This window comes from Triturus cristatus, chromosome 11 (assembly GCF_964204655.1).
Source record: "Triturus cristatus chromosome 11, aTriCri1.1, whole genome shotgun sequence".
NCBI lineage: Eukaryota > Metazoa > Chordata > Amphibia > Caudata > Salamandridae > Triturus > Triturus cristatus.
Window position 1 is genome coordinate 394,570,741 of NC_140594.1, and position 25,394 is coordinate 394,596,134.

A 25,394-nucleotide genomic window follows, 5' to 3' on the forward strand; every position below is an offset into this window, starting at 1 on the left:
TGTATGCGGACAATGTCCTGTTATACTTTGCTTCGCCGGCACGCTCAATACCCTGTCTCCTGGATATCTGTACATCATATGGGAGGGTGTCCGGATATACCATAAACTGGGAAAAATCCTACTTTTATGTGCTCCAGGGATCCACCCCGCAGCTTCCAAGCGGGTGTGAAATCCGGATGGCAGAGGGCGGTTTCAAATATTTAGGGATATACGTAACAGCAGATAAAATGCAATTTGTCGCTGAAAACCTTACACAACCCCTGGCCCGGTTTCGACGCGACGTCAAGCATTGGCGTTCCCTACCGCTGACACTGCTGGGAAGAGCAGCCCTCTTTAAAATGATGGCACTCCCCAGGTCTTTATACATGCCCCAGAACACACCCTTCCCGGTTTCCCCCGCATACTTTGTCGCAATAAACGCAGAAGTGACCAGTTTATTATGGGAGGATAAGACACCACGGATAGCACTCCATAAATTAACAAAAGGCTGGTATAACGGAGGTATCGCCCTCCCTAACATCAAAATATACTATTGGGCATCACAGCTCATGGTCATAAACCAGTGGCTACATGTGCCAGGAGACGATCCGGCATATCGTATGGACCGCCATTTGCTGGGTGCCGGAGGGGTTATGGGGGCGCTGTACAACCAAACTAAAAGGCACGGCCTCACGGGCCCAACGGCGCATACTCTACAGGTCTGGTTTGAGGCGCAGCGAGAGCTAGGATGGGAGGGAAAGATAACACAGGCCACGCCGTTGTGGGACCCTAAGGTGCCGATTCCGATCCTGTAAAACCCGGGTACGAACTGTCGGACGGAGCGTTTTCTCCGTCCGACTCGTACCCGGGAAAAACACCTTACAAACCCGCAAGTACGATTCGTACCGAAACACCATTTCCATACGAATCGTAAAAAACACCGACCGGCTGAAACATACCCACAATTCCGATCCGGGACACCGCGTACGCAACATTCGCACGGAGTCAGACAGCGTTTTACGGACCAGCAAGTACGATTCGTACCCACAGCACTTCGCACGGCAATATTTTTACGGGACCCAAAAAGTGCCGGAAAAGCTAAGTACGCCACAATGCATGGCGAAAAGGGGGCCCGGTACGCACCGTACCCCCATCCCTACATGTCCGCGCCGTACCCCAGCACCCCCCCATGTCCGCGCCGTACCCCAGCACCCCACCAATGTCGGCGCCGTACCCCCACCCCCGTAGGTACGGAGCGTACCCACACCCCACCCCCGTAGGTATGGAGCGTACCCACACCCCACCCCCGTAGGTACCGAGCGTAAACCCCCACCCCGTAGGTACAGTGCAGACCCCCAGGGGTTGGGGGTCCGCACCGTACCTACGGGGGTGGGGGTACGCTCTGTACCGATGGGGGTGTGGGTACGCTCCGTACCTACGGGGGTGGGGGTCCGCACCGTACCTACGGGGGTGGGGGTCCGCACCGTACCTACGGGGGTGGGGGTACGCTCCGTACCTACGGGGGTGTGGGTACGCTCCGTACCTACGGGGGTTTGGGTCTGCTCCGTACCTACGGGGGTGGGGGTATGGCGCGTACTTGGGGGTGGGGCTGGGGGTACGGCGCGAACATAGGGGGGTGGGCTGGGGGGGTGTTCGGCGCATATGCTGGCACATGTTTGGACGTCTCCATGGTTGCCATGGGAGTTCGCTCCGTACGGTGTTTTTTCCATACGGTTGTGCATTCGGACGGACGGACGGGACGGATCTTACTTCAGACTTCAGACTTCGGACTTCGGACTTCAGTTTACCGAATCGTACGTAAAACTGTCCAGGGACGTGTCGGACACTGTTTCCGACCCGAGGACGTGTCGGGGAATTTTCCCAGTGCGACTCGTATGGATTTTTTAACATACGAATCGTACTTGCCAGTTTGTACGGGACTTGTACGATTCGTACGGAAACAAATCCGGATACGATTCGTACGGGGAATATTTTTAACGGATCGGAATCGGCCCCTAAAAGGCTGGGTGTGATGCATAATACCAAGGAGTTTCGACAATGGGATCTGACAGGAATCTCGAGAGTCGGAGATCTCTGGAAGAAAGGTGAAATAGTCACGTTCGCACACTTGCAGACTGCATATGACCTGGCAGACACCGAACAGTTTCGCTACCTACAAATCAGACACGAGCTCCGGACTGCGATTCCGCCGTGGACACGGTTAGCGGAGTCCTCACCGCTGGAAGATAGACTTCTCATGGAACATCTGGCTAAAAAAGCCACGTCCCAAACATATCGGAAAATAATAAACAACCAGCCAGACCCTCTAAAAGCCCTTAAGTCTAAATGGGAAACAGAATTAGGAGACTTTGATGAAACAGACTGGCAGACAGCACTTTCATCCCCCAAAGAGGTGGGGATATCATCAAAACTTAAACTGATTCAATTGAAAATTCTACATCGCACGTATTATACCCGCACACTCCTATATAAACTTAATTGGACAGATTCATCGCTTTGTCTCAGACGGTGTGGTGAGGAAGGGAGTTTCTTTCATACCCTCTGGTTATGCCCCGTAATTGCCCAGTACTGGAAGGTGATCATGCGCACACTCTTACAGGTGACAAAAATTACGATTCCCCCGGAGCCGAGGAGATGTCTCCTTAATGTATGGGAACCCACAGATCTTAGTCGTACGGCGCAAGCATGGGTGACATTGGGAATGATGTTGGCAAAGCGAAACATAGCTCAGAGGTGGGGATCCAGACAGCCCCCTGCCCTTCCCCAGTGGTGTAGGGACATGGATACCACAATGATCGTTGAAAAAACAGTATATATACATAGAGGTTGCCCCAAAAAATGGACCCAGAAATGGGGAGGATGGAATGCCTACCGAGGGAATATATGTGACCCCCCAAAAGAAAACTCAGATTCAGACGTGAGTGACTGAGGGATTACAGACGATCAACAGTAGAATAAGCACTACTATTAAAGCTCACGATAAAACTAGAGAGCGGCAAAGGACCCCTTGTTACCGCCGTGTCGATGTATTGTTGAGTTGGATGCTGAATGAATATGCACAAACTAATGATCTGAATCTCGACATGTTCAATGCCAATGAATGTTTATTTGTTATGAAAACTGTCAATAAAAAAAAGTTTAAAAAAAAAAATGTATTAAAAATTATAAATACACACATATATATATATATATATATATATATATATATATATATACATATCAAATCCTTAAACAAGGGCCATTTCGAGACCGTTGTCAGTTGGTGCATAAAGCCGAAAAGCCCAAGAGACCGGCAATTCAATAGTCCATAATATACATATATATATATAAAATATAAATTAAAATATTAAAATATTTATACATTTTTAAAACTACATTAAGTGCAACAGTGGAGAAATTTTTGGATAGTGGAGGTGAATAAATTACGATTCCCACTCCAGCGAGTGCAACAGTAGGGAAAGTGTTGAATAGCGGAAGGGAATAATTTACTATTCCCACTCCAATGAGTGCAACGGTAGGGAAAGTGTTGGATAGCGAAGGGGACATAATTACTATTCCCACTCCAGCAAGTGCAAAAGTAGGGAAAGTGTTGGATAGCGTAGGGGTAAAAATTACTATTCCCACTCCAGGGAGTGCAACAGTAGGGAAAGTGTTGGATAGCGTAAGAGATAAAATTACTATTCCCTCTCCAGCAAGTGCAACAGTAGGGAAAGTGTTGGATAGCAGAGGGATCAAAATTACTATTCCCACTCCAGCGAGTGCAATAGTAGGGAAAGTGTTGGATAGCGTAGGAGATAAAATTACTATTCCCTCTCCAGCAAGTGCAACAGTAGGGAAAGTGTTGGCTAGCGGAGGGGAATAATTTACTATTCCCACTCCAATTAATGCAACAGTAGGGAAAGTGTTGGATAGCGGAAGGGAATAATTTACTATTCCCACTCCAATCAGTGCAATAGTAGGGAAAGTGCTGGATAGCGATGGAGAAAAAATTACTATTCCCACTCCAGCAAGTGCAACAGTAGGGACAGTGTTGAATAGTGGAGGCATAAAAATTACTATTCCCACTCCAGGGAGTGCGACAGTAGGGCAAGTGTTGGATAGTGGATGGGTACAAATTACTATTCCCACTCCAACTAATGCAACGTTAGAGAAAGTCTTGGATAGCATAGGGGTAAAAATTACTATTCCCACTCCAGCAAGTAAGTGTTGGATAGCGAAGGGAAATAATTTACTATTCCCACTCCAGCAAGTGCAACAGTAGGGAAAGTGTTGGATAGCGGAGGGTATAAAATTACTATTCCCACTCCAGGGAGTGCAACAGTAGGGAAAATGTTGGATAGCGGAAGGGTAAAAATTACTATTTCCACTCCAGCAAGTGCAACAGTAGGGAAAGTGTTCGAAAACGGATGGGAATAATTTACTATTCCCACTCCAGCAAGTGCAACAGTAGGGAAAGTGTTGGATAGCGGAGGGCTAAAAATTACTATTCCCACTCCAGCGAGTGCAACAGTAGGGAAAGTTTGGATAGCGGAGGGGAATAAATTACTATTCCCACTCCAATGGGTGCAAAAGTAGGAAAAGTGTTGAATAGCGGAGGGAATGAAACCAAAGATTACAGCTATTGAACCTAAATCCTCAAAGAAAATAAAACACAAAACAATTACCAAAAATATTGATCAATTAATCAATGCATATTAATGATCAACTTATGATTCATTTATTTAAACCAAATTACTTTCCACCCTCTATCTCAATAAACACCAAAACACACACTTATGAAATATTTACACAATTTCCATAACTAATTTTACATTATTAAATTAACCCCTTCAGTGCCACGCCCTTTCCCCGCCCTGTGCCGGGCGTTGCATTAGCGGGCGGGGTTCATGACGAGATAGTCTCGTCATGGGCACAGCGCAACCGCGCTCCATGACGAGACCATCTCGTCATGGGCACTGAAGCGGTTAATAAAAATTAACAACAAATCATTAATTTTGATTTTTTTTAATTCTTTCCAACATTTACAACTATAAATCCCACAACTCACACATCAAAATTATTCCACAATTAGCATATTTAATATTCAATTAATTAATTAGTATGAATTAACAAATAATTAATTAACTAATTATAAATAATTTACCTTCCACCATATTCCCCTATAAATGACACCACCAATGTTGTAAAACGTGACACAATTAACATAATGAATTAACAATTAATTAAATATTTAATAACAATTAACAAGCAAAATATAAACAATTAATAATAAATGAATTCACACAATTAACACTATAAAATAACATTAAATAAATATTATATTAAAAATATTTAAAATATGTATTAAAATTAAATACCTTCCCACCCTACTCCCCTATCAACCCACAACCCACTCCTAAAAAATGACACAATTAACATAATTAACAATTAATCAATAATAATTAACAACCAATTAATAAATAATTAATAATAAACTAATTACCACAATTAACAATAAAAAGTATTAAATACCTAAATATTAATTATTAAAAAATATGAATTAATTAATTATAATTAAATTACTTCTCACCCTACTCACCTATCAACCCACAACCCGCTCCTGAAAAAATAACACAATTAACATAATTACCAATTAAATCATAATAATTAACAACCAATTAATAATAAATTAGTTACCACAATTAACAATAAAAATATTAGATACATAAATATTAATTAATAAAAAATTAGTTAAATAATTAAATTATTTCCCACCCTACTCCCCTAAAATATTACTTAAATAATTATAATTAAATTACTTCCCACCCTACTCCCCTATCAACCCACAACCCGCTCTTGAAACAAATGGCACAATTAACATAATTACCAATTAATTAATAAGAATTAACAACCAATTATTAAATAATTAATAATAAATTAATTACCACAGTTAACAATATAAAATATTAAATGCAGAAATATTAATTAATAATAAATATTAATTAATTAATTATAATTAACTTACTTCCCACCCTATTCCCCTATAAACCCACAATCCGGTTTGGAACTAAAACGCAAAATTTTATTAAAATAAAATTAGTAACCTCTGAAAATTATTAATAAATGTTTTATAATTAAATTACTTCCCACCCTATTCCCCTATAAACCTGCTACGGAACTAAAACGCAAAATTTACTTAAAATAAAATATATAACTTCTAAAAATGTAACACATATATTACAAAAAAATGCAATACTTCGACAAAAAAATAGTGCACATACATTTATAATACATACTAAAATACATACCACTATTTAAAAAAACAATATTTTTAACAACTATATTTTTGCAAACGATATTAATGACTTAGATATTTTTTTTAACGATATCACTTACCTTAGACTCGATATTCTTGACCACGATATGCAGACAGTCGATATTTTTGTATCACAATATTTTGCACTCTATATTAGGGCAAGTCGACATTAAAAACTCGATATTCTGACTGTTTACCAGCTGCCACTGTGCAAGCCTCCCTCACATAGAGCTGCAGCTGTGCAAGCCTCCCTCACACAAAGCTGTGCAAGCCTCCCTCGCACAGATTTGCAGCTGTGTAATCCTCCCTCACATAGAGCTGCATCTGTGCAAGCCTCCCTCAAACAGAGCAGCAGCTGTGCAAGCATCACTCACACAGAGCTGTGCAAGCCTCCCTCACAGAGAGCTGTGCAAGCCTCCATCACACAGAGCAGAAGCGGTGCAAGTCACCCTCACACAGAGCTGTGCAAGCCTCCCTCACATAGAGCTGCAGCAGGGCAAGCCTCCCTCACATAGAATTGCAGCTGTGCAAGCCTCCCTCACACAGAGCTGTGCAAGCCTCCCTCACACAGAGTTGTGCAAGCATCCCTCACACAGAGCTGTGCAAGCCTCCCTCACACAGATGTGCAGCTGTGCAAGCCTCCCTCACACAGAGCTGCAGCTGTTCCAAGCCTCCCTCAAACAGAGCAGAAGCTGTACACGCCTCCTCACACAGAGCAGAAGCGGTGCAAGTCACCCTCACACAGAGCTGCAACTGTCCAAGCCTCCCTCCCATAGATCTGCAGTTGTGCAAAGCTCCTTCGCAGCTTGAGCAGTTGCTATTCCAGCCTTCTCACATTAAAGATGCCCAACAAAGGCAGCAGCAATGCAGTTTCGCCAAAGACGTACAGAACAGGAAGCAGTTCTTCAAGTCTTGTTGACAAAACATAGACAGAAGGAGGAGGAACTGTCCCTTTACATCGGAAGTATAACAAACCGCAGGTCCTCAAGCTGGGCACGGCTGTACTAGCTATTGGCAAAGGAAGGCGTTTGTTAAGGTGTGGGTTCCCTTTCTAACTCCTTGTCACCATAAGCAACTTTGTAACCACATCAAGTCACCGCTCCCTAGCCAGTACTACTCATTCAACGTCCACGTTCTCTGTCTCACCCTGTCATAATATCGAAGATTGGTCTCTTCCCACATCATCTGGAGGACTTAATTCTGGTACCGTTGGACCAGACAGATGTCATCTGCTCACCTTTACTGCCCACCACAGCCAGTCTTTTGATTCTGGATTCCTTCCACCCTCAGATAGCCACTTGTATGATTACAGCCATGCTCTGTGCTGATCAGGCTCTCTGGGACAATCTACTTGCCAAAATGCGGTGACGAAAAGCAGATAGGGCTGATCAGGTTTCAGAATTACTAACTGGCAAAATGATAATGTCACTGGAAGTTATTTCCTGTGGCATTTGCTCCTATGATATTATCAAATGAAGTTGCATCTCTTGCCACTCAGGGGAGAGCTTCCCCGCTTAGACTTCTGATACACGCCGCAAGACACATTGGCTAATAACTTTTGTATTTCTGGCAACAGTGAGAGGGGCAAGTGGCTTCTTGAACCCGTGCACTCTGCACTCACACATCTGCTCACGATCACACACAACCAAGGGGCTCGCCTGTAAATGATTAATAATCTCTGTCCATTACAAGCAGCTGTCAATGCACTTCAAACATGACCTGCTGCCTTATCAGCAGTACCAGAGGTTCCAAGCCAACGGGAACAAAGTCCAGTTGTGTAGTTTGACAGATAGTTGTTTTCAAGTGTATTTGTCCAATTCAAGTGAAAGAAGGCTAAAGATGTTAGAATAAAGCTGTTAAATAAAAAGCCACACCTGCACTATGTCTCCCAGCTAGCACCAAGCCTAGTCACCTACTATTGTAGTGGTGTGGCCATCACAAGAAGCTCTACCAATATGCCTGACCGTAGGATGGCGCCTGTGTTTTGGAACTCTGAGTTTTTGATGATTGATGTGTTCATCCGTGATCTGCACTGGAGCTGCTGCAAGACTCATAAGTCGCCGTCCTCTACCCCCAATCTCCCTTAAGTATGTCGCCTGGTCTCTACATCTTAAGGATTTCCCCCCTGGGACTCATTCTCAAACAATCTCAAATTAGGTGCCGAGATGACCCTGCATGGTGTTTGTTATTGGCAATGAACCGAGTATCTATGTGGCCCCACCTGGGTTTTGGTCCCGCTTGCTCTAACTTTTGGGCCCCCATGAGACACTTTTCTTCCATTGCCAGTCTACCAGAACTGATCTGCTTCTCTGCCCCCTCTTTTTTATTCTCCCCTCCCTTATTCCCTCCTTCTTCTACTGGGGTCTTGATCTCCAATGTTTTATTATGAAACTGTAACTAACATAACCATGCAAATCTGTTATCCTTGTTATTCCTTACTGCGGAAACCTAAGCAACATGGCTGATGCCTGGTGGAGCTGCTAGACAGCTATAGAGGAGATCGTCCCTGGTTCACGCCCTCGGCCGTCACCTACCCAACCGGACATTAGGCATAGTTCTCCTCGTCTCCCCACTTTGTCTCCTTCCGCCCCCTCCCTCCGACGAACTACTGTAACTTTGTTCTTTTTACTGCGTTTTTACTATGCTCTTGTAACGGATGTAACTTGTAACTTGTAACACAACAATCCTCATGTAAAGCGCTCTGATGCCTCCGGGTCTAGCCAGCGCTATATAAAACTCGTCAGATAAATGCCTCATTCCTGACCTGCATACGTCTTACTCGTTTTGACTGTTTGGCCCTGCTTGGACTGATCCCGCTATTCGGCGATTTGACAAGCCCATCCCCAAGCCTTGATTCATTCAAAGCCGCGGATTGTTCACCGCTGGATGTTTCGTGCTTTTTTCCATATTTGATTATCAGATTCAGCATTATAACCCCGACTGCCGATTTCAAAAGAGCAACTCGCATGCTTTAAGGTATTTTTGTGGGCCTCCGTAGTTCCTGTGTCATTAATAGACACCTGAAGATACCCTTCTAATGTGACGGACTAGATTTATTTGTCCTACACTGTCCTGCAATTAGCTATGAGGTGGTGATTTAATTACCCCCGTACACAGGTATTTTTAAATATTTCAATAACCATAGTCCTGATGATGACCTCAACGCAAGGAGGTTGAAACGTCGTCGACCGGACAGCATAATTTTCGGCTAATTAAAGGGTCCTATGAGACCTTCAAGATTATGTGCAAATTATTCATTGTATATATTCCTCCTCGACCCTGAATTTATTTGAATTATTTTGCCGTACCTTGTTGTCATTTTAACACTTATGTCACTGCGTCGTTCACTTGTTCACTTCACTGTCAGTGCACATATGTTTGTTATAGTTATTCTAAATTGTATATACCAACTGTGTATTTAATTATAAAATCTGTTTTCTTTTTCAATCTCTTGGTCTCTCTTGTCCCTCCTTGCCTTTGATTGAATTGTGTATTGATTGGTCCCCTTATTTACTTCCCCTGTTGAGACATTGTTTTTGTTACCTCATTCCTGACCTGCAGCTCCATCCAGCTGTAGATCCAGAAGAGTTACAAGCAATCAGTCAGTGTGCCTCTATCCTTCCATGCATTATCATCAACATGCATTGAAAAAGTGAGTGCCCCTGTGAGCAGGTCTGTCAGTGCATGCCGATTCCTGCTTGCAGCACCATTACCCTGCCCTTCGAAGCAGCCCTGCCAAAGCTCCCAGTCCTCACCTGTGACGTCACCAGTCTATTTTAAAGGAACCCGTGCCTCTGTGATCAAATCAGCCAATGTATGTGAATCCTGACTTGAAGCACTATTTGTCCCACTGTTCTTGAACTCAACCAATTACAAGGAGGTGTGCGCGAAATTGCATAATTTGCTTTTGTGTGATTACGATAAATTTCAGACAATTACACAAAATTACATGTAGTTACATGAAATGCAAAACCGACATGTGACTCTATATTTTAGAGCAAAATGCTTCCTCGAGGTAATGGCACCATTTAAGCCATTTCGCCTAACAAGGGTAATGTGAAATTGGTGAAATTACCAATATTACAAGACATTATGCCACTTCAGCTGAAATTTCGCCTGGGCCTCCTTACAAGCATCGGAGCAATGTTCCTCAAACCCAGTTCGTCTCAGCAATTGACCTCAGTATATTCACTCTGCAGTTCCAGGAGTCTCGCCCTTGTGCACTGATCTGCCAATGCAACTCGGATCTGTAGCCCCTTTCAAGGCCACGCTAGCCTGGGACCTTGGCAAGCAGGTCCAACAGAGCATCTCAACCCAGCTCAAGCATGGAATGAGCTTGTAGCGGATCCAGGGTCGGATTGGTAAGGCGGGCACTCGGGCAATGGCCGAGGGGCCGGTGTCCAGTTCCAGCTGTGGGCTGTTTTTTTTAACAGCCTGTAGGAGCCGATTTGGGTGGTTTCTGCATTGTCCCGATACCGCCAGCGGCCCAGTGGGTGCCTGAGTGGCCTTTCCGGAGGAAGATGGATGTCCATTAACTTCCTTTCATGAACGTACAGAGGTGTCACTGCCTTTCTCTTGCTGGACGCCCATTAATGCATACATATTGAGCGGGACAGGGGGCCTGACCAGAAGTTGCCTCACTTGTATACTTGTATTCAGGTGTGTTTCACCAGTGTAAACTAATCTCTGCATTTTTTTTTACCCCTCCCCCCCTTTTCTTAAATAAAATTTCGCTGAAGCAGTGTTTTGTGGAAAGGCAACATGCAAATGTGGGACACTTTTTTTAGCTTGCCCGGGCCGATTTTTATTCCCAATCCAACCTTGAGCGGATCCCTCACCTGTCTGGTGGCTTTGAGGCAGTGACTCTACCGCAGTAACAAAGGCACACAATCTCCCTCAAAACACCAACTGTCAGGAGGCACACAAATCCCCGACTCACCTTCCTCCCCCCATTCGCCTTCTATTTTCACAATAGTAAATAGAGAGGATGTGGTCTCACTGCTGTACTGCTGACCTTGGAGCTGGGAAACCAATGTTCAAGCCTCGGGACGACTCCACATCCTGGGATTCTGGGCAAATCACTTAATCTCCCCGTGCCTACCAAAACAAGCATTGGCATAGCAATAGGTCTCGCTTTTGGGACCTTCTAAGTATTTAGTTATGCAGCACAATATCCTTGGTGCAACCACATCAACTGTTGTGTGGCTAAACACTTATAAGGTCCCAAAGGCGAGACCTATTGGCTATGCCAATGCTTGGTGTGGTTGTGTGTGTGGTTGTGTGTGGTTGTGTGTCTGTTTGTGGTTGTGTGTGGTTGTGTGTGTGTGTGGTTGTGTGTGTGTGTGGTTGTGTGTGTGGTTGTGTGTGTGTGGTTGTGTGTGTGGTTGTGTGTGTGGATGTGGGTGTGGGTGCGGTTGTGGGTGCGGGTGCGGTTGTGGGTGTGGGTGTGGATGTGTGGTTGTGTGTGGTTGTGTGTGTGGTTGTGTGTGTGTGGTTGTGTGTGTGTGGTTGTGGTTGTGTGTGTGTGTGTGTGTGGTTGTGTGTGTAGTTATGTGTGTGTGGTTGTGTGTGTGGTTGTGTGTGTGTGGTTGTGTGTGTGTGGTTGTGTGTGTGGTTGTGTGTGTGTGGTGTGTGGTTGTGTGTGTGGTTGTGAGGTTGTGTGTGGTTGTGTGGTTGTGTGGGTGGTTGTGTGGGTGGTTGTGTGTGTGGTTGTGTGTGTGGTTGTGTGTGTGGTTGTGTGTGTGTGGTTGTGTGTGTGGTTGTATGTATGGTTGTATGTGTTGTGGTGTGTGTGGTTGTGGCTGTGTGTGTGGTTGTGTGTGTGGGTGTGTGTGTGGTGTGTGTGTGTGGTTGTGTGTGTGGTTGTGTGTGTGTGGTTGTGTGTGGTTGTACGTGTGGTTGTGTGTGACGTTGTGGTTGTGTGTGTGGTTGTGTGTGTGGTTGTGTGTGGGGTTGTGGTTGTGTGTGTGGTTGTGTGTGTGGTTGTGGTTGTGTGTGTGGTTGTGGTTGTGTGTGGGTGCGGTTGTGGGTGTGGTTGTGGGTGTGTGTGTGGATGTGTGGTTGTGTGTGGTTGTGTGTGTGGTTGTGTGTGTGGTTGTGTGTGTGTGTGTGTGGTTGTGTGTGTGTGTGTGTGTGGCTGTGGCTGTGTGTGTGGTTGTGTGTGTGTGTGTGTGGTTGTGTGTGTGTGGTTGTGTGTGTGGTTGTGTGTGTGGTTGTGTGTGGTTGTGTCTAGTTGTGTGTGGTTGTGTGTGTGGTTGTGTGTGTGGTTGTCTGTGGTTGTGTGTGTGTGGTTGTGTGTGTGTGGTTGTGTGTGTGGTTGTGGGTGTGGTTGTGTGTGTGGTTGTGTGTGTAGTTGTGTGTGGTTGTGTGTGTGATTGTGTGTGGTTGTGTGTGTGTGGTTGTGTGTGTGTGTGCATGGTTGTGTGTGTGGTTGTGTGTGTGTGGTTGTGTGTGTGGTTGTGTGTGTGGTTTTGTGTGTGGTTGTGGTTGTGTGTGTAGTTGTGTGTGTGGTTGTGGTTGTGTGTGTGGTTGTGGTTGTGTGTGTGTGGTTGTATGTGTGTGGTTGTGTGTGTTGTGTGTGTGGTTGTGTGAGTGGTTGTGTGTGTGTGGTTGTGTGTGTGCGGTTCGGTGTGGTTGTGTGTGTGTGGTTGTGTGTATGATTGTGGTTGTTTGTGTGTGGTTGTGTGTGTGCATGTGTGTGTGGTTGTGTGTGTGGGGTTGTGTGTGGTTTTGTGTGGTTGTGTGTGTGGTTGTGTGTGTGGTTGTGGTTGTGTGTGTGGTTGTGTGTGTGTGGTTGTGGTTGTGTGTGTATGGTTGTGTGTGTGTGGTTGTGGTTGTGTGTGTGTGGTTGTGGGTGTGGTGATGTGGTTGTGTGTGGTTGTGTGTGTGGTTGTGGTTGTGGTTGTGTGTGTGTGGTTGTTTGTGTGGTTGTGTGTGTGGCTGTGTGTGTGTGTGTGTGGTTGGGTGTGTGGTTGTGTGTGGTTGTGTGTGGTTGTGTGTGTGTGTGGTTGTGTGTGTGGCTGTGGTTGTGTGTGTGATTGTGTGGTTGGGTGTGGTTGTGTGTGTGTGTGGTTGTGTGTGTGTGGTTGTGTGTGTGGTTGTGGGTGTGGTTGTGTGGTTGTGCGTGCGGTTGTGTGTGTGGTTATGGTTGTGTGTGTGGCTGTGTGAGTGTTTGTGTGTGTGGTTGTGTGGTTGTGTGTGTGGTTGTGTGTGGGGTTGTGTGTGTGGTTGTGTGTGTGTGGTTGTGTGTGTGTGGTTGTGAGGTTGTTGTGTGTGTGTGGTTGTGGGTGTGGTTGTGTGTGTGTGTGGTTGTATGTGTGGTTGTGTGTGGTTGTGGTTGTGTGTGCGGTTGTGTGTGTGGTTGTGCATGTGGTTGTGTGTGTGGTTGTGGTTGTGTGTGTGGTTGTGGTTGTGTGTGTGACAGTAATACTAAAAGCATCTCAAAATGAAGGAACACAAACATCGAGTTTGTGGAAAGAGAAAGCACGTTGTAAGTCAAACGGGCGCAGCAAAGCATTGACACAACAACAAAACAAGATCACTTAGCGAAGACTGAATGCTGATAATGGATACACACAGCCCATCATCTTAAGAGTTCGATTGCAGCCAATGTGCACTCAAACCTGCCCCCTCCTTGTGAGTTGCACCCCATATTTCATGAGTTATAACTGCTGCACCCACCATAGGGCTTTGAGATCTAAAGCGCTACATAGGTCTAATCGACTAACCAGTCGCCAACATGCTGTGCTTTTAAAGAGAATGTGCCAAAAGTTTCCAGCTTCCTCATCATATCCTCATGCAAGCACCAACGAAAGGACTCCCTGAATGGTGCAACGGACATTAAGCAGCCTCTGGGATCAGAAATAAACACTGTGAACTTGTTGTCCAGTTTCACGGTAACATTTCCTTAATGTTCCTTAAGTCAAGTCACAAAACAGTAATACTAAAAGCATCTCAAAATAAAGGAACACAAACATCGAGTTTGTGGAAAGAGAAAGCACATTGTAAGTCAAACGGGCACAGCAAAGCATTAACACAACAACAAAACAAACAAGATCACTTAGCGAAGACTGAGTGCTGATAATGGATACACACAGCCCATCATCTTAAGAGTTCGATTGCAGCCAATGTGCACTAAAACCTGCCCCCTCCCTGTGAGTTGCACCCCATATTTCATGAGTTGTAACTGCTGCACCCACCATAGTGCTTTGAGATCTAAAGCGCTACATAGGTCTAATGGATTAACCAGTCGCCAACATGCTGTGTTTTTAAAGAGAATGTGCCAAAGTTTCCAGCTTCCTCATCATGTCCTCATGAAAGCGCCATTGAAAGGACTCCCTGAATGGTACAACAGACATGAAGCAGCCGCTGCGATCAGATATAAACACTGTGAACGTTGTCCAGTTTCACAGTAACATTTCCTTAATGTTCTTTAAGTCACAAAACAGTAATACTAAAAGCATCTCAAAATAAAGGAACACAAACATCGAGTTTGTGGAAAGAGAAAGCATATTGTAAGTCAAACGGGTGCAGCAAAGCATTAACACAACAACATGTTCTTTGATGTTTGATGTTCTTTGAAGGAGAACATCAAAGGGGCGCCGCGAAAGTGATCACGGGCGAAAGTGAAAGTGATCGCGGGCGCTTACTGAGCATGACGAGGTTTGCCATATGGTGCCTCTGCTCCTAAACGTGTGCCCGCGCACATGCACTGTAGCTCTAGGCTGGCCATGGTAGCATTTTTTGAGCCCTCACTAAAAGTCTCGCCAGTCCAGCGCATGCGCTGGTGTCAGGCGAGACCTAAAAAATTAATGTGTCCTTCTGTAACGTAACTGGTGGTCATGTAAAGCGCTCCAATACCTTCGGGTCGGGTTTGCGCTGTATAAATCTGCCAAAAAAAAAAAAATTGGCTTATTCGCACCTTTCTCACATTACCTCACCATCCTGTGTTTTCTGCATGTCCTCCCTCTCTGTCTACCATTTAAAAAAAAATATTTTTTTATTACATTTCTTCCTTTGTTCTACTTCCAGAATCACATACAGAGCATGGCAGAAGATGTACATCACAAAAGTATACGGCAAGAATACCTGCACATAGTGTTCTAACAACTGGCTTATCTGAAGCATCAACCGTACATGAATGAAATATATTGCTGGATTCTGGCCAAAACAATGTCACCATAAAACTATGGATCGTAACAAGTAACCAACCCCTCCCTCCCCCCACCCCTTCCTACATTGGATGTCCCATGCCAGAGTGCCTTTCATGAATGTGTTATATCTGTTACATCATGGGTTTCCGGGTGGCTCCCGCTTGTTGCTGTCTTTTCCACGTCTACTTGGCTCACCGTCACTCCCTCCGTCCACTGAGATGTGGGAGTCCCTCCTGTGGGGATCTCTAATATCATGGCATTCCAGGCCCTCGCATCGTCTTCCAGCTTTTCATCTCTCCTAACTTTTTTCATTCAAACTAACTCTGCCACTGCCCATTCGCGCAGGTCTTTTGCGCAACTCGGGGCTTCGGGCTCATTCACCTAATTGCTATTCTTCGTTTGGCTAGTACTAACCCTAATTGCAGATATCTCCACGTACGTTTTTTCCCCTTAAGTCTAGGGATGAGTCCCAACAGTATCTCCGTAACTGACTGAGGTATCTTCCATCCTGTGACTGTTTGTAAACTGGCTATCACCAACTCCCAGTATCTTATAAACTTTGGACACTCCCATGTCATATGGAGGAAATGGGCATCCATATGACCACATATGGGGCAATGGGCTGGGCGGTCCTGTTATATTCTGTGTAGTACTCGTGGGATCAGGTAGGTTTGTTGTACAATATTATACTGTGTGAGCTTAAACCTGGCGTTACAACTGATTGTTCGGACTCCTTCATGTACCCTCCTCCACTCGGTATCCGTTAAGGGTTCGTCTACTAGCGCATCCCATTGTGCCTGTACTGGTAGTGGGTCAGCTGAGGCATCCCGGCGGAGTGCCCCGTAGATGTGAGAAACCAGTCTTCGTCCTTCTGCCAGAGTGGAAATAGCCTGCAGGGCTGTCGATACCGGCGGCTCTTGTGGGAACATCGGCTATAGGTCACGTGCGGTCGCTGAAATTTTGGCATACTGAAGGTATTGCCCCCGGCCCAACTTGAATGTAGATTCCGCATCCTTCTGGGTAAGGAATCGTTGATCAGAGTATAAATCCCACCATCATGAGGCACCCTCTTTCCGTCCATTTAGTGATTGACATGGTTTGGGTAATCCGTTTAAAAGGTACCACTGCCCACAGCGGGGCATCCTGGGCATATGGCGCCCTTCTAACCACGGTACTGATTGCTTCTTCCCAGATTGTGGCAACGTAACGGATAATGTATGGGAACTGGTCAGGTACCCTTGACCCCAGCATGAGGAGTTCAGGGAGTGGGATCCCCTGATGTGCACCTGCCATCAGAGGTTTCTCCCAGTTATCGTGATCATCCAACCAATGCACTGCAAGTTGGAGCTGTGCCGCCATGTAATAGACGTCCAGCCGAGGAACCTCGATACCCCCCTGCTCCCATGTCATCTGAACAGTGACCAGCTTTACCCATTTCCCGTTTGAGCTCCACAGCAATTCCACCAGCAGGCGGTCCAACCGGCGGAAATACTCCTGCGGAATACGGTAGAGCGAGTTTTGCATTACATACAGACAACGTGGTAAAACCACAATTTTTATCAGCTCTACCTTGCCAATCAAAGACAACGGTAGGTCCCACCAGATCTCAATTGATTTTTGGACGCCTTGCACACACCTCCCCGTATTTCTTTCCAGATAAGCTGCCTGCGTGTGCGCCAATCTAACCCCAAGATAGCGTACTTCGTCCCTAACCAAAGTCATTCTCACGTGGGGTAGTTCGCTGTCCACCCTCTCCGCCAGGCGCCCCATGGGGAAGAGCTTAGACTTCCCTGGATTGAGGCGTAAACCTGATATGTCCCCAAAGCTGTGCAACTCATCCAGAAGCCCCGGTAGTGCTTCTTCAGGACGTCGGAGGTAAACCAACATGTCGTCAGCGTACATGGACACCACGTGGATAGTATTGCCCAACTGAATTCCCCAGTTCTCTATCTTAGTTCTAAGAGTGATCGCCAGAGGCTCCATCGCAAGAGTGAAGAGGAGTGGCGACAAGGGACACCCCTGCCTTGTACCCCTTTGACTTTCAAATGTCTCCGACACCTGGTTTCGGAGGCATACCCTAGCTATCGGCTTAGTGTATAACAGCTGCATCCATCGTATGTATTTTTCCCCAAGTCCCATTCTGCTAAGTACCATCCACAGATACTCCCACTCAACAGAGTTGAAAGCCTGCTGGATATCCAGAAGGCACAGGGCCCAGTCCTCATCCTTATGGTGCGGATCGTGCCAAATATGCGCAAGTCTACGCAAGTTGTGCGTAGTATTGCGACCGGGGATAAATCCGTCCTGGTCCTGATGGACCAGTCGGGCCACATACGGTAGGAGACGTGCTGCTAACACCCCACTTGGTATTTTTCCATCTATATTCGAGAGTTTGATGGGCCTGTAGGAGCCAGGGGAAAGAGGGTCCCTATCTGGCTTGGGAATCATGGACACCAGTGCCTCCATCATAGTGCCGGGGAGGTTTCCGTGGGCCAGGGCTTCGTTGGACACCTCTAGGAGGCGGTCAACCAGCTGTAGGGCAAATTTTTTATAAAACTCTGCCGGGAGCCCATCGCTCCCGGGGCATTTCTCTGTCTGCAGCTGCTTAATTGACTCTTTGGAGATTGGTGCTCCCAAAGCCTTTGCTTCTTCCTCCCCCAATGTGGGCACTTCCACCCCGTCAAAGAAGTCCTGCAGAGCATGCGGCTCCGTCTGGGCGGAAGATGAGCAAGTGTGACGCAGATGTGTCGGAAATTCTTTAAGAATCGCGTCCTGTGTGCGTACCACATTCCCCTCCCCATTCCGGAGTTGCAGAATAGGAACTAACCTCAGGGGAGGTGGCTGTGCTTGCAATAATTTACCATTTAAAAGCACCTGCTGCAGAGTTCCTTGTCCGTTGAGCTTTCAGGCAGCAATTAAAATGTCAAGATAACTCTTCCGAATAATGGTTCTGCTAGAGAGGAAGATCCAGAGTTTTGTCTGGTAGCAGTTTTAACTCGCCGTAAAGTAGCACAAATGGTTAATATGCCTGCTGCAAAGAACAGATCTGTATTTTATGTGGATAGCTGAAATGATTAGTAAAGGCACTCTTTACCAGCACTTAAAAAAACATGAAATGTATGTGGGAGAGGGGCTATGGAGAGATGCTGGGCACTTTTGCCAGGTGGAAGTTAGGGACCCCGAGGAGGGGGATCATGCGAGGAGGGGGCCAAAAAAGATTGTCAAACCAGGTGCCACCAGCGCTTAAGCTGGCCCTGAGCCCAATACAGTTTCAAAAGAGGCTTCTCCATCTGACACACCAAGCTCAAAATGGAAAGAGAAAGTAACACGTTGTTACTTTCTTTCTGACCAGTGCTGGGTCGGCACTGTGCCCTTATAAAGCCTGCTGCACGTAGCAGCTGAAGGCTGAAAGGGAGACAAATTAAAACAGAAGCAAGCAAACACACAACCTAAGGGGGTCTCTTCAGTGCTTGGACACTGGTGGGGCACACCTACGTCCCGGGGGGGGGGGGGGGGCAGCTTGGTTGTGTGTTATGCGGCTTTTGCCCCTGGCCCTGGGTCACTGCCCTCAGTGGGCTCATCACTCTACTCTGACCTTCTGATGTCTTATGTTGTTCCCCTCATCTGTCTCCTCCTCCTATTCTGCCACGTCCTTTCACCTCACCCCTCAACTCCCCATCCCTCCCTTCCTTCACCACTTCAACTTCCCCCTGCTCATCTCTGCTGGTGCTGTCCTCTTCCGTCGTCACTTTATCCTCACCTAGCACACAACCTCTTTGGTGTCGGGTCCTATTAGCCAGACCTTGACCTAGTACCACCACCACCACCACCGTGGATCTGGGAGCAGCCCTGCTCTCCTCCACGCTACCAGCTCTTCTCTGTTCACTGAATTCATCATCTCCATGTGCCCTTCTTCCCCTCAACATCAAAGGGGCAAAATCAGTGCCAAGAACCCATGGGCACCATAGGCCTTGCCGTCCCTTGTTTTCTGCCCTTTTTTATTATACTTATAGTGAACAATGCTCTATTATTCACTATGAGTGTAATACAAAAAAATGAAAAACATTAGTTCAAAAGGGACCTTCGCTGGTATCTAAGGTAATTAAAAAAATCATTGTAAATGTATATGTTTGTGGGTGAGAGTGTTTCAGAGAAAGAGTGAGTATGTGTGAGCATGTATGTCTCTTTGTATGTGTATGCATGTGTGTGTGACTGAGAGTGAGAATCAGTGACAGGGAGTGAGTGAGATTTGGTGTCAGAAAGTGAGCATCAGTAAGTCAGAGTGAGTTAGTGTAAGAATGGCTGCAAGTGAGTGAGAATGAATGAGCAAGAATGAATGTGAGGAAGTGTTAGCAAGTGTGTGAGAGTAAATGTGAGTGATAATGCATGACAGTGAGTTACAGTGGGTATAACTAAGTCACAATGAGTGAGTCAAATAGGTGACAATAAGTGAGAATGAGTGAGTTAGAGTGGCGTGAGTGAGAACGTATGAATGAGTGAGATTAACAGTGAAGGTGAGTGGGTGTCACTGAATGAGTTGCAATGAGTGAGAGTGAAGTAGGGGGTTGTTATGAGTGACTCAAACTGAGAATGAAAGAGTAAGAATGAATGTGAGAGGAGGGTTAGCGAGGGTGAGTGAGAATAAGTGTGTGATAATGAGTGACAGTGAGAGACTATAACCGAGTCAGAATGAGTGAGTCAAAGTGAGTAAAAATAAGTGAGAAGGAGTGAGAGTAAGAGTGTTTGTGAGTGGATGAGAAAGTATGAACCTCAGCATCGTACTCGACTCATCACTCACCATGAACCGACAGGTCAACGCCGTCACCTCCAGCTGCTTCAACACCCTCCGCATCCTCCGCAAGACCTTCAAGTGGATCCCCCCGGAGTCAAGGAAGACAGTCACCCACACATTCATCACCAGCAGACTGGACTATGGAAACGCACTCTATGCCGGCATCAACAAGTCCCTACTCCGCAAACTCCAGACAATACAGAACACCACCGCCTGACTCGTCCTCGCCATCCCCCGACACAAATTCATCACTCATCACCTACGAAGTCTCCACTGGCTCCCCATGGAGAAAAGAGTCACTTTCAAAATCCTCTCTCACACCTACAAATGCCTACACAACAATGGACCCAAATACCTCAATGACAGAATCAACTTCCACGTACCCAAAAGAAACCTCCGATCTTCCAACCTCGCACTGGCCGAAACCCCACGCATCCACAGAGCCAGAGCAAGCAGAAGATCCTTCTCTCACATTGCAGCCAAGACCTCGAATGAGCTACCGGTAGACATCAGACGCACCCCCTCCCTGAACACCTTCAGGAAGACCCTCAAGACCTGGCTCTTCGGTTAAACAGATCTGCGGATCCCCCACCTTAGCACCTCTGAGACCCTCATGGGTGAGTAGCGCTCTTACAATTCCCTGATTGATTGATTGATTGATTGAGTGAGTGAGATTAAAGGTGAATGTGAGTGTGAATAAGTGAGTGAGTCAGAGTGACGGAGAAAAAGTGAGACTGAAAGAATGAATGAGTGCAAGTGAGTGTGACTGAAAAAGAAAGTATGAGTCGGTAAGAGTAAGAATGCTTGAGAGTGATGATTGTGAATAAATGATAATACATGTGTAAAAGTAAGAGTGAGTTTAAGAGTGAGTGAGAATGAACAAATGAGTAAGAATAAATCTGTGTTAGTAAGCGAGGATGAGTGTGAGTGAGTGAATGAATGCAAGTAATCCTGAGTGAGAGTGTTCTGCTTGCAAATCTGCCTTTGGCCTTGGCTTACGGAAGGTAATGTTTGTCTAATAGAAGCTTAGACTAAGACTACAGCGGATTCATTACACGTCCTATCTGCACTTAGTTGTATTTTAAAACTGTTTCCCTTGCACCGAACGGAATAAAGTCAAATCCAGGCAGCAAGAGGAATTTTTTAATTATTCACATCACTTGAGCACTCCTCACTTTTTTACAAATATTTTTATTTTTTTCCCTGATCACTACTGAAACATCCAGTGGTTCCCTCCAGGACGGAGGAAGCATGGAAAGAACCCTATGATGATGCTGTCACGTATTTAAAATCAAGGCGGAGAATCAAGATAAACCGCCCCACAACCGTCTTACGTGAATGAGGGTTTTTTACCAAATATCGGAAACAAGTACCTGAACCCTGGTGACAGCTACAAGTGATCCATTCCCTTTGATTATTAATGTCTAATAGAAGCACCCATGGCAAAATACTGGCACTGTCATACTGGAGGTAAATCATGGCATAATGATCACTCATGGTAAAATACGGATGCTGGCAGGCAAGAGGTCATTCTTGGTATACAGTGCACCTGTGTAAAAATACTGGCATATTTGAGGAAATTCTTTGCATAGGAGGCACCCATGGCAAAATGCTGGCACTTGCACACTGGAGGTCATTTTCAACATAAGGATCACCCATGGTATGTGGACAGCATTAATGACAACATTCTGGCACTGGCGTATTGCACATAATTGTTGGCATGTGGGGTCACATTCTGGAAAAAATGGGGTCAACTCTTGAGGTGGGTCATGTTTCATTGACTTGCAACACTATGAAAGGATTTGAACATTTAATGACTGCCCTTTCGGAGCCTATGGCATTTTAGCAATATTATATGAAAAGTGTACTTTATAATGCATGATTTTATCCCATGTTTTTCTAAACTTTCCAAGAACAAGAATCCTGGGCTCCTCTAGAAGAGGTCTGTCTTACTTGCTTCTCTCACTAGCAACAGTTTGGGCAGTACTATTCTCCTCAGCACTTTCAAAGATCATGTCAGAATTCTACTGTAGGTGGTCTTTAAAAGACATTTGTCTGTGCTGTGTTGTTTTATTAATCATACAGTTATCATGGAACCTCAGCAATGTCAATTATCAGAATGTCATCAGGGTTAAGCTTATGTGACATGACTTCCTAGGAAGAGTCAGGGTCGAAGGTCAGATGATGCCAATCCCTGTGATGTAATTACGGTTAAATGGTGCATGATGTCACTCCTGCTACCCCTGCCATTTTGGTCACTCGACATCCATAATCAATAGTGCAACTGGTGCAGTAGCTCTGAACCAGGGCCGGCTCTAGGGCAGCGCAACCAGTGCCGAGCCACTGGGTGCTGACTACGGAGGGCGCCGTGTTTTCAAATATATTGTGGATATAAAAGCACCTGCTGCAGCTTCTTTGCCTCCAGTAACTTTAGGCAAGGATAAAAATGTCAAGATAACTCTGGTGGTTAATGGGTCTGCTTGTGAGAGATCAGAGTTTTGTCGGGGGGGGGGGAGTTTTGACTCGACATAAGGTGGTGCAGAGGGTTAATATGCCTGCTGCAAAGAACATGCACCATGCATATAAGAGAAGTGCCTATATCGTAAATTATTTAGGGGGTTTCTGTTTTTTGTCCAAGAGATCCTTTTTTACTTGCAGTTTCTAAGATAAAATCAAAATATAGAACAGAGACCAATTAACTGTTGTCAAAGAGCTGTATGCAAACTGCAAGGTATAGATTAGTGCGTTGTTATACCCTCCGCCCCCCTGTCTTTCATTATCCTAATGTCGCAAAAAGGGTTCGTTTGGGTAGAAATCAATTCTTATTAGTGAACAGAACCCCTTGCATGGTGTCAATTTTTAATTTCTGATTTTGTGCTTCTCCAGACCAAACACTCTTTAACTATTCTGTCTACCAGTATGGACGACACGTGACTCCTACACCTTGTAGTCCTCTGTCTTATGTAACATTTAGTGCTTAATTTGAGCCGGTGCTTTCCGGTGCTCAGCACCGGGACCTTATTGTCAGCATCGGGGCTATGACAGTCTGCCACATGGTGGTGCTGTCCTGCTAATTTCGGTATGAACACAACAACAGCGGTTTATTTGTTCAATTTACATTAACAATGACTAATACCTGCGTCCCAAGCCATTCTCCTGGCTTTGGGGGGCCTGGAATAGTCTGACTTGTCACACTTGTAGGAGTGTGAAGGTTAGTAGATGTGTATGTACTGTCATTGGCAGCGCTGGCATGGGTTATGTGAGCTGCAGTAGCCTCCTGACGAGAGCCCCGGCACTTATCCTTTTACAAATTAAGCGCTGGTAACATTCCCTATACACCAATTCACACACATATTATTCATTGTCGCTGTGTCGTGGGTGTGATGTGAAGTGCTCTGACACTCTACAATGGCATGAGTGGCGCTATAAGGCAAAAGAAATGCACGTGAGAGAGAGTCGTTATGGACACTTGAGGAGCACTGTTAAAGGGTGGCGGGGAGGGAATCCGTAGCGAAAGAGGTCATGGTGGGGCGCCAAAAACAGTCGCACCGGGGCCACCAGCGCTAAATTCCGCCCTTCTACTACCCAGGGAAGGGAGGGGCGCTTTTCACCCCGATTATTGATCGATTTTTCTACAAAACCAGGCTATGGGGCAGTGTCCTTGCTTGCATTTTGTGCCCACGGAGACCTTCCTGCACCACTACTAACTGCCTGGCTGTGACAAAGCTGTCAGCCAAGCCCCTTAATGATTATGAAACCGAATCCCGTGCGGGAGCTCTCCCACTGCCTGCGGCAGGGGCAGAGGCCCGCCCCTCCCTCTCTCCACCCACACTCTATATTTACTCTTCCTGCTGCTCTAGTTCAACACATGTATTTTACGAGCTGTGCTAACCTCCTGCCATGTGTAGGGTGTGCCAACCGGTGCCAAGCCTTGCCGGGCAGTGCCAATCCATGCCATAGCCAGTCGTGTCCAGCAGTGCTGTGCCAAGCCGCGTAAAAACGCGCCACGCCAAATCGTGCTTCACCAGCCGTGCCGAAAAGTGCCGTGCCACAAGAGTGTTGACTCCGCGGAGCTGTGGCGCGCTTGTCCTCTGGCACCAGGCCACCTCGCCAATGACTGGAGAGGCCCGGAAAGTCCAGGGTTAGTTTTGCGGGAAGGGGCAGTCACACGAGGGGAAGTTATGTCACTGCTGTCACCGAGTTTGTCGGGCGAACTTAGATAACCACCGAGGGCACCGAGTAAGACCGAGCGGAGGGCGCCGCGTGAAGGAGCGTCGAGGGGGCAGCGGGCAAAATGGTAAGTTATTTACAAAAAATAATTCAAAAAACTTGGTAGCAGTGAGATTTTATTTGTAAATACAATGCGGTTTCGGATAAGTGAAAGAGGCGGATTAGAACTTGTGTCAACTTGTTTCTTCACACAGCACACAAACACTAGACAGATCTCTTGGTTGCAGTGTGACGCAATGCGTATGAAACGTGCTGCTTGCCTTGTTCTCTTCTCTGTATTTGCTTGTTTGTGAAGAACATTTGTCCCGCTTCTCGGACCTGTTGTGTGTGTCAAGGAAGCTTGCACCCTGTTGCTGGCTTTCTATTCTGTGTGAGAGTGAGGTATGCACCACTGCTAGCTATCATCAGAAGAGCAGGTGCAGTGGCACCGGGACCCAAGGGTGTGCGGGGACCAGCAGTGCGTATACTTCTACGAAACCGGGGGCAGAGGGGTATTTTTGCCTTGCTTACATTTCGGCCCATTGCACCCTTGCACCACAGGCTGGCTACCAATTTGTTTAGCGGTTGCTTCGCCCCAAATGTGAGTTTCTAGATAATCCCGACGGGGAACAGCCGTTTTTATTTTTTTAAACAACCCCATAAAAATGTCTACACTTTTAGGCACCAGCCACAACATCCGATTCCAATTCCAAGGGAACATTGGCAGCCTGACCTTTGGTGGAGACCAGATGCCTCCATAAGTTGTTCCAAGGAAACAGAACTCTAAAGCCACAAGAGGCTTTGCAGAGTTTCCCATGCGCCAGAATCGGGAATTCCTTTGCGGTTGGAGATCCGCAGTTTCCTTTTTGATGGTGGATTTGTTGGGGTTTGGTTTGCCACAATATTGACCCAGGCCCAATGAGCTAACTTTACTGAACTCAGGGCT

General features: G+C 46.0%; 1 protein-coding gene and 1 long non-coding RNA gene across 2 annotated transcripts in view; one reads left to right on the top strand and one right to left on the bottom strand.

Moving 5' to 3' along the window:
• Window positions 1-24,255, bottom strand: part of LOC146784268 (uncharacterized) — an 81,686-nt gene extending 57,431 nt beyond the window's left edge. Inside the window, exon 1 of the long non-coding RNA XR_014970816.1 lies at window positions 24,132-24,255. This is a non-coding gene — a long non-coding RNA (uncharacterized LOC146784268). The remainder of the gene's footprint in view (window positions 1-24,131) is intronic.
• The window catches only part of VAMP5 (vesicle associated membrane protein 5), a 79,039-nt gene continuing 77,748 nt past the window's right edge, over window positions 24,104-25,394 (top strand). Inside the window, exon 1 of the mRNA XM_085635187.1 lies at window positions 24,104-24,536. Coding sequence (XP_085491313.1) covers window positions 24,534-24,536 — 3 coding nt within the window. The 5' untranslated portion in view covers window positions 24,104-24,533. The remainder of the gene's footprint in view (window positions 24,537-25,394) is intronic.